This window comes from Melanaphis sacchari, unplaced genomic scaffold (assembly GCF_002803265.2).
Source record: "Melanaphis sacchari strain LSU unplaced genomic scaffold, SCAv2.0 Contig8_pilon_pilon, whole genome shotgun sequence".
In the NCBI taxonomy this organism is placed as follows: Eukaryota; Metazoa; Arthropoda; class Insecta; order Hemiptera; family Aphididae; genus Melanaphis; species Melanaphis sacchari.
In genome coordinates this window covers 1,758,999-1,767,721 of record NW_020271635.1, presented here as the reverse complement: position 1 = coordinate 1,767,721, position 8,723 = coordinate 1,758,999, and the positions used below count along the sequence as shown (strand labels likewise).

Genomic DNA, 8,723 nt, shown 5'->3' with positions numbered 1-8,723 from the left:
TATATACTGTCCTTAGAATTCAATATTTATACATATTATGTACAATGCGATTTATTGAATACATATAAGTTATAAACTTTAGAATCTTACTATATAAAACGTGAATATAATATAAAACGTTATAATTTTTAATAATTAGGATTTAAGATAAACACTTACAAATACAGCTAGGTTAACAAAGAAAATAACGCGCTAAATAGTGAAAACTGAAAAGCGGAATGCCAATACAGAATGATAATAATTATTATACTCGCTATATTATCAATCTAAATCTAAAACACGTGGTTTAAATAATTTGCCCATTATCATAATATTATATAAGTTCACCGTGTGTGCTTTGCACAGACACACGTTATTCAACCAGAAACATAAACAACTACCTATATATAATATATTATATATATAAGTCTATATAGACTTATAAATATATTTATAAATATATGTTATTTAATATTTTACATTTTGGCACAGTGGGGACACAGTGCTTGAAACAATTTTCACACGGTTATTTCACCGTGCGTACCTTGCACGGATACACGTTATTCAACCAAAAACACATATATACCTACCTATTATATATAAATATATAATAATATGTTTCACGGTTTCATCTCTTGTATATAGCACACTGCAGAGAACACCGTACTTGAAATAATTTTCTCACAGTTATTACACAGTGTTTTTTTACATTTACACACGCAATTTAACCCAAGAATATATTAACACTTTTATTGATTGATAATTTATTGAAGCTGCACAGTGCTCACACCGTGTATGAACGGTCTTATAAGCACCGTGTAAATATACAGACGTTGCACCTTCAAATTGCTACTCGGGTAAGAGAGTAACGAAGGTAGTCCATCTGATAAGCTTGAAGCGTGTGCCACTTTTGTATACCTTCCACATTCAAAAAGTAATTTTATTAATTGTATTATATTTAGTTTTACTTGTGTAGTAATTTAAAATTTTTTTCAATTGCAAAATGAAAACTTTTTTTGATTTCATAATTTTTTTTTTTTTTTTTAACTAATTTCGGTTTTTATGGGCAACCGCTTAATGTGGGCAAACAGGGCTGGTCTCAATGTGCCCAATAATAAGAGGAATTCATTGTATACCTCACTATAATTTAAAATATGTAAGGTGTGATAATTAATATACATTCAATTTTCTGCATTTAGTGTAAAAGAAAAAGCAGAGTCTACTGCACTATCACTAATCTACGGACTGTTATCAACCTTACGTTTTACTTTATTACTTTCATCCATCATATGATTTATTTTTAAAAATTCTTCAATTTTCAAATTTATGAGCAATATTAAAGACAACATCTAATGGAATGATCAATATAAATTAAACTTTGTACCAAATTTAAATATGTTTTCTTATTATTTATTACTTTTATTCAATATTGATTGATTTAATGATTCATTATTGTTTCATTAAATTTTTAAGTTTAATAGTTATTTAGGGACTAACAAATGGCAATAAGAATATTAAAGTACTCACCTAATCTTACCTATTGGTTTCAACAATTATTTTTTTAATCAGGTAAGTAGTATCTATATTTTATTATACATTAAATATTTTATAATTATAATAAATATGTTTCAATTACACATTTTATAGAGTATTATTATAATTCATAATCATTATAATGATAAATATGCAATTGTATTAATATATAACCATACATAGGTATTATACATCTTGCTAATTAGAAGACATTCATATTATATCATGATACCGCTGCAGCAGCAATGTTTGTGTTATAAATTCTTTGATGCTACAATAGATTCTAATTGAACCTAAAAAATAAAGGTTATACATTATAATATATAACCATATTGTAGGTAGGTACTAAATAAATAGTAGTAATACTTGTAGCTCATAATTTTCATGATTCTGAAACTTAAAATGCATTTAAAAAAATAAAAAATCTTGATAGTTGTATTCAGATGTATGAATAACTTAATTTATGGGATCTTATACAATTTTCACCCATCGAATGTTTTTATTAAAATTCATAGAGAAAATCGAAAATGTTGAGTTTTTGTAGTAATTTGTTTTTGAATTATAACAAAATAAAGAAATCAATTTCATCGAAAACTAGTTCAGTGTAAAAATTACAGTTTTACCTTAATTTTGACCTTTCCAAAGTACAATTAAGATCCAATTTTCTATCTAAAACTACTTTTAAAGTAAAAAGTTGAAGAATTTTATCAATTGTACGTGCACATAAAAAAATAAATACACATCATTATTAAGTAATACATTATCGCCCAGTTCAGTACCTAAAAATAGGTGGCTTAAAAATTCCGATCAAAGACTTTTGCTATGTATTGGCTTTCCAAGTGCTAAAATAAACTAGTCGGCGGGTTATACTTACTTTTACCAGTTGGTTAGCTCTTTTTAAACCGTCTAACTCTTCGGTTTGACGTTTAATGATCACGTTACGCTCTTCAGCCGCATCTCGATCAATTTTTTCTGTCATCAAGGTGATTTTCATCAGCTCAGCTTCTAACCTTTTATTTTCAGACCTCAAATATTCTACAGTCTTCAATAAATCAGACTTTGCGTGTTTCCGCTAAAATGAAAAAATTGCAAATGAAACTAAATTTGTTTAGAAAACGCACTCCAAAATTGAAAATACTATAATAATATAAAGTAATATTATTGATACAAATTAATACTCGTAATTACATATAAGCATAAACAGCTTATCTGCTTATACATTGGCTAGCTAAAGCATACCGCATACAGTAACACAGACTTAATTTCGGTGCTAAATGAATAATTTAGCTGTTTTTTTTAAACTACCTATATATTATGTATATAAATGCATAACTATACATATATACAATTTTTAATTTAATTTAAGAAATTTTTCAAAATCTATCAAGCATAATAACTGTATGTAAAATTCCAATAAAATAATATATCGAAGTCAAAAAATACGAATCCACACGAGTGAGCATCTCCAAAATTCCTCAAAAATAGCATTTTTCAATTATTTTTTAAATCAACATTGTCAACTAATAAGCACAATTTATTTATATAACCATTTGAAGTTCAAATTCGAACAAAATTATAAATAACGTGGTACCTATTCATTATTTTGTTAAAGTTCAAAAACTATCGTGGAGACGTGAAACTTATAAATAGAAGTATTATTAAATTTTATATAAACAATTATATTTTTAAATGCAACATTTTCGACAAAAAAAAATCTAATCTAGGTAATGTTAAACATTTTCGACAAAAAAAATCTAATCTAGGTAATGTTAAACTATATATATATATATATATATTTTTTTTTATAGCTTCTACCTAGCCTCTCAATTGGTCTCTGTTGTCTGCATCAGATTTAATGCAAGTAGATGTGTTACTATTTACTAATAGTAAAATAAATAACCTAATAGCAATAATATCGAAAAATATAACATGAAATATTATACTAAACTTAGTAATACAACTATACAAGTTTACAAAATGCCTACGCTCAAAATCGTGATTTACGTGTGTAATATGGTACATCGTTGAATTAAAATGTAATACCTACATTAATTTCAGTAAACCTCTCGGGTACCTACCTAGCCAGTGCAGATCTGCAGTATCCATCAGCTCACCTTTTCAATACAAAATATGGATTATTATAACTCAAAAATAAACAAAATGTTTAATATAAATATACATATTAATTATTTTATTCAGTAAAATATACGAATTTAAACATTGATGTGTAGAGTCATACAATAATTAGTGATTAAGATTAAAAATAACAGCATTTATACATTACCTACAGGCTACATGTGTTTACAGTTTACACTGAGGTGCGTGTAATTAAATTGTATAGGTCTCTACATTTAAATTATGGGCAAATCATAGATAGCTCAATATTCATAAACTATAATAGAATAATATATTTAGCTAACTTAATATAATATTTATTTTGATTACGTACTATAGGTAACACCTACCTGTAATGACTTTCGAATCCCGTGAGCTAATGCACTCTCGTACATCTCTTTATAACCATTTATGCTCATCTGAAGTTCATCGCGAATCCGGATCAACATGTAACCCCGTTCCGCACAGTTTAACGTTACTTGTCTTATGACTTCATCTATTTAAACATATGGATTAAATGAACAGTAAATTTCATACCTATATTATAAAATAAATTCACATTTTAAAAATGCTATACTTAAATAAAAAATAAAAATTGTTGTTAACTTAATCGTTCTAACCCAACATATCATCAACAATTATTCATTTGTGAAAAAAAAATATTAAATTAAATGTGTGCGATTATATTTTTTAATTTTAATTTATGTCTATAGAGAAATATAGGATTATTATTCTTTTTATTTATCATACCCTAATGTCAGGTTGCATAAACAGCAATTGATTAATTAATTTAACGAAAAACCACATATATAGCCTTTGTGAATCTAGAAAAAGTTTTCGTTAGCATAAATTAGATAAGTATTTTTAAAATTTTTAAAGAATTTGATATAGATTTTAAAGGCAAGCGTATCCTATAATACATGAAGAATAAGAAGCAATTTAATTATTGCTTACAATCGGTTCAAGAATTCAAAAAAGTTTAAGATAAGGATATCCTCTCTCGCCTGCACTATTCAACTTATGCATTGAAAAAGCGATAAACAATATATTAGTTCTAATTATATCATGAAGGAATTATTGGAGTGAAAATAGGAGAAATATTAATATCGATACCTCGCTTTGTGGATAATATTGTTGTTCTTGCAACTATAAAAAAGACCTACAAGCAGCGTTAAATATAATGAAATATATTTTTTTAAATTAAAGCCTGAAAATAAACACTAGTAAATTACAAGTCAAACATACCAATTATAAAAGCATAGAACTAGAGAATAAAGAATTTCTCAAGTACCTAAACTATTTCAAAGATTTAGACAGCATTATAACAGGTGATAGGAAATCAACAAAATAAATCAGGAGTAAAATTGAGCAAGCAAAAATATTTTCCTTAAAAAAAAGAAATTACCTACATCAAAAAATGAAAGTATATATATTAAGAAAATATACTCATTAAAACGTGTAATGTTATATAGATGCGAGACATGTGAAATAAATATTAAATAAAAAGGTGTCATAGCTAAAAGAAAAACAAACAAAAAAAATTCCTTAAGTACAATAGATGAAAAACAAATACTAATAGATACTATAAAAAAAATTTGGCATATTAAGCTCCTGTTGATCTGCAATAACAGAAAAAAAAATAGGAAGCTTCTTCTTTTCAGATAAAATTGTTAAATATATAATTGTAAGCTCAAACTTATGTTAAAAAAGTCAGCCTAATAGCTCCTCTGAAATTTTAATGGATTTTCACTTACAACTGTTGTACTAATCATATTATATAGATAGTTATTTTTGTAGGTAGTAAATTTTTAAACTTACTAAAACATTGACTGTATATTTCGTGTTTAATCGGACAAAGTCCCACCTCTTTAGTGTTATATTCTTTTAAATATGTATCGAATTTCTCAACAAGATTTTTCACATCTCGCTTAGTAGCAGGTTGAATAGATATTTTTTGAGAAAATATTTTACCATCCATTTCCCATTCCCTTGGTGATAATATACTATTCAAAACTTCTGTACAATTATGGTGTTTAGCTTCAAACGCATAGTCTCCGCAGTCCATTGAACGAACATTTTTTGCCACAGAATATCGATGCTATGATGAAATAATGGAATTATTCTAATTTATTTATAACATATTATTATATTAATATACCTATTATGTATATAATTATATATTTATATGTAATGATAAATGTCTAATTTTTAGAGGGAAAATACCTTCTAAAAATGGACTTCATTAAATTCAAGAATTTACAAAATAATTCATTCAAACTCTGAATGATTGTTTCGTAATATTTGAACTATTACAAATTTACAAATTAGAATTAGTAAATCTAAAAAAAATATAGTAGACATTTTATGTAAACCTATATATAAAAAATAATAAAGTAGATATTTATAATGATGGTCAATCAAACTTCCTTCAATCATAAGGTTTTTTTTTTTTTTTCTAATTATAAATTGAATTATGAGAATAAATAATTATATTTTTAATAGGTAGGATACATTAAAAAAAAAAATGTGGGTAAGTGGGCTGTGCTCTCCACTGTAAATTGTAATGTTATACTATGATGTATGTGTTAAATTTGAAGTCAATGATAAATCAGTGTATACAAAAAAATAACTGAGTGGAGATCGCGGTCTGTCAGCCTATATAAATTACTATAAGTATATTTCATGTTATATTTTTCGGATGTGAGTGAGTTGCGACCCGATGTGTCGACGTGTCGTTTCCGGTGTTAGAGACCGGTGAATTTCGGCTCGATAATATTAAATTTCAGATATAGATGAGTTGCGGCCAGAGTAATTAACAAGTCCGTCTTCACATTGTTACCGCAGACTCGACTTCATTACTTTTGTCACGCCAAGTCCGTACGCTCGCATTAAAACCATCATATTTCTGATCGGTTTCTTGTGCTGAGCGATCGTACTCGTCCTCGTACTCGTAGGAGCCTCGTGATTAAACATAATATATTTACGTGTTTTTATTACATTTCTAATTTGATTTTGTTGTGAATAAATAATATAGTATATATTATATATATGTAATGTATACATTAATGTATGGCCGCAACTCACACCGTGTTTTTCAATATTGCAATTAGGTAAATCAGGCCCGTGTGCATGGATGATGGAGATCCAACATCCAACCCATGTATATTTCCTTTTTTTTAGCTATTGGTTTTATTGAAATAAAAGAATGTTTACTTTGATAAGACTCCAAAGTATAATGTATGATTGAAAAATTTTAACTAATTAACACTTTTCATATAGGTACTTAAAAAATTAATAAAAATATAATAGAGGAACTAGCTGGGACGAAATGGGGACGCTAAAGTTTTAATAGGAATAAATTGTTTATTACATATTATGACATTTTTTTTTTTTTTAAATTACAGTCCTATGATTTTTATGTTGTCTAATATAATACCACTATCAGTTAATAACAATAAAATAATTGTTGACTACTATTTTTCTTCATATCCCTCCCCATGAAGAAATTCGGCGCATGGACATGAGTAAAGTAATTTATTTGATTATAGTAACATACTAATTAGGTTAATTTTTGTCGAAAACATTGCATTTGTATGTATAAAATTAAAATATAATAATAACTGTCAACAAAATTTTAATTTTAAAATAACAATTCGAGTTTTTCCTTATCGAGTTCTTTCCGGTGATCTCAAAAAACACTGAGTTTTTAATTTTGATGTTTTATAGTTTAAACAAGATCCAATTTACTATCCTAAACCACTTTCATAGTTGAAAATCGATATATTTTTTTAACTACTTATCATTTGCATACACAAAAACAAACATATTGTAAAATCAATACATTCATTGTACCGCTTAGAACTCGAGATTTGAAAAATTCATAACGAACAACTGAATTCCATTCCTTTTGCAGTATAAAAATAATAAATACTTGAAAACTTAACGCAACGAGCGTCAAATTTTAAATTGAAACTTTTAAGTGCAACGGGCAACGGGTACATACAATTTATTTTGTGTCTTTATCCCACTATTGAGGTAACAGAAGCACAAAACAAACTTTTATTTTCGTTTATTTGAGAATTTCTATATATTTATATAAAATATAATTATATAAGTATATTGTTTATGGCACGTGAAATTTCCCACACTTGTGAATTCTGGGCACTAAAATCAAATATTGTGCAAACGTTAGTCAATACTTTATTTTGTATTAGGTAATGTTAAATGTTAATTTAATTAAGATAAAACTTAAATAAATACTGAAAGTTAAACCATCGTTTTCCCTTCATTTGCGTACCGCTCAAAAAAACATGGTTATAATTTTTTAAGCTTTTTATTGAGTTGAATTGGCATTTTTGGTTATTTTTAACAGTTGTTGGAGTGTTTAAATCTAGACCCTAATATTATTATTAAGTAAATAGTTGTATTAATTGATTAAATTTTAAGCTTGAGATTTTTTCCCACGATTAATATACAACTATAGTAGGTGTATTATGAATATATAGTCAAATATCTTTGAAAAAACATTTCTATTGTTCATAAACTGAGCGCAAGCCGCAAATGAATTGTAAAAAAACTAAAAAGTATATGTGCGCGAATGAGTTATAGTCAGATCGATCAACTTCAGTACTTACAATGAATATCATAAAGATCTATGTTCATAGCATATATTATATTAGTAATTATTGATAAATAAAAACATATTATAAAATGTACCTATTCATAATCATATATAGTTATTATCATAAATATCAATAAACCATATATGTATATCGTAGGTATATGATATCGAGGTATTATTTAAGAAATAATCTTTACGTCTCTACGTATACAGTTGACATAAATAAATTTATATATTACCTACATAATTATAATAATTTATACTAGATTTTTGTTTTTAAATGATAATATATATTATATAATACTTGTTTAGTCGTTTTTGGCAATGTTGGAATAGGTTTAGTAACTAACAATTTTGGATTATCGAAGTGCACTAAATTTATTTCTGACGGATGTACTCTTTCAATAGTACTCATATTTAATACCAGTTTTTACCAAGATATTAATAACCTATATAAAATGAGGAATAAGATAAA

General features: G+C 26.3%; 1 protein-coding gene across 1 annotated transcript; it reads right to left on the bottom strand.

Moving 5' to 3' along the window:
- Positions 1-1,738: 1,738 nt before the first annotated feature.
- Positions 1,739-8,663, bottom strand: LOC112602762 (33 kDa inner dynein arm light chain, axonemal-like). The gene is made up of 5 exons (XM_025351021.1): positions 8,553-8,663; positions 5,446-5,725; positions 3,978-4,123; positions 2,387-2,584; positions 1,739-1,805 (listed from the first exon to the last, which is right to left on the bottom strand). The coding sequence occupies exons 1-5, from the start codon at positions 8,661-8,663 to the stop codon at positions 1,767-1,769; spliced, it is 774 nt and encodes a 257-aa protein (XP_025206806.1). The 3' UTR covers positions 1,739-1,766.
- Between the last annotated feature and the right edge of the window lie 60 nt (positions 8,664-8,723).

Coding starts and splice junctions, on each gene's coding strand:
- LOC112602762 (XM_025351021.1), bottom strand. CDS start 8,663: ATGAGTACTATTGAAAGAGTACATCCGTCAGAAATAAATTTAGTGCAC. Junction 2,585..3,977: donor GGATTCGAAAGTCATTACAG/GTAGGTGTTACC, acceptor TTTTCATTTTAG/CGGAAACACGCAAAGTCTGA. Junction 1,806..2,386: donor GAGCTAACCAACTGGTAAAA/GTAAGTATAACC, acceptor TTTATTTTTTAG/GTTCAATTAGAATCTATTGT.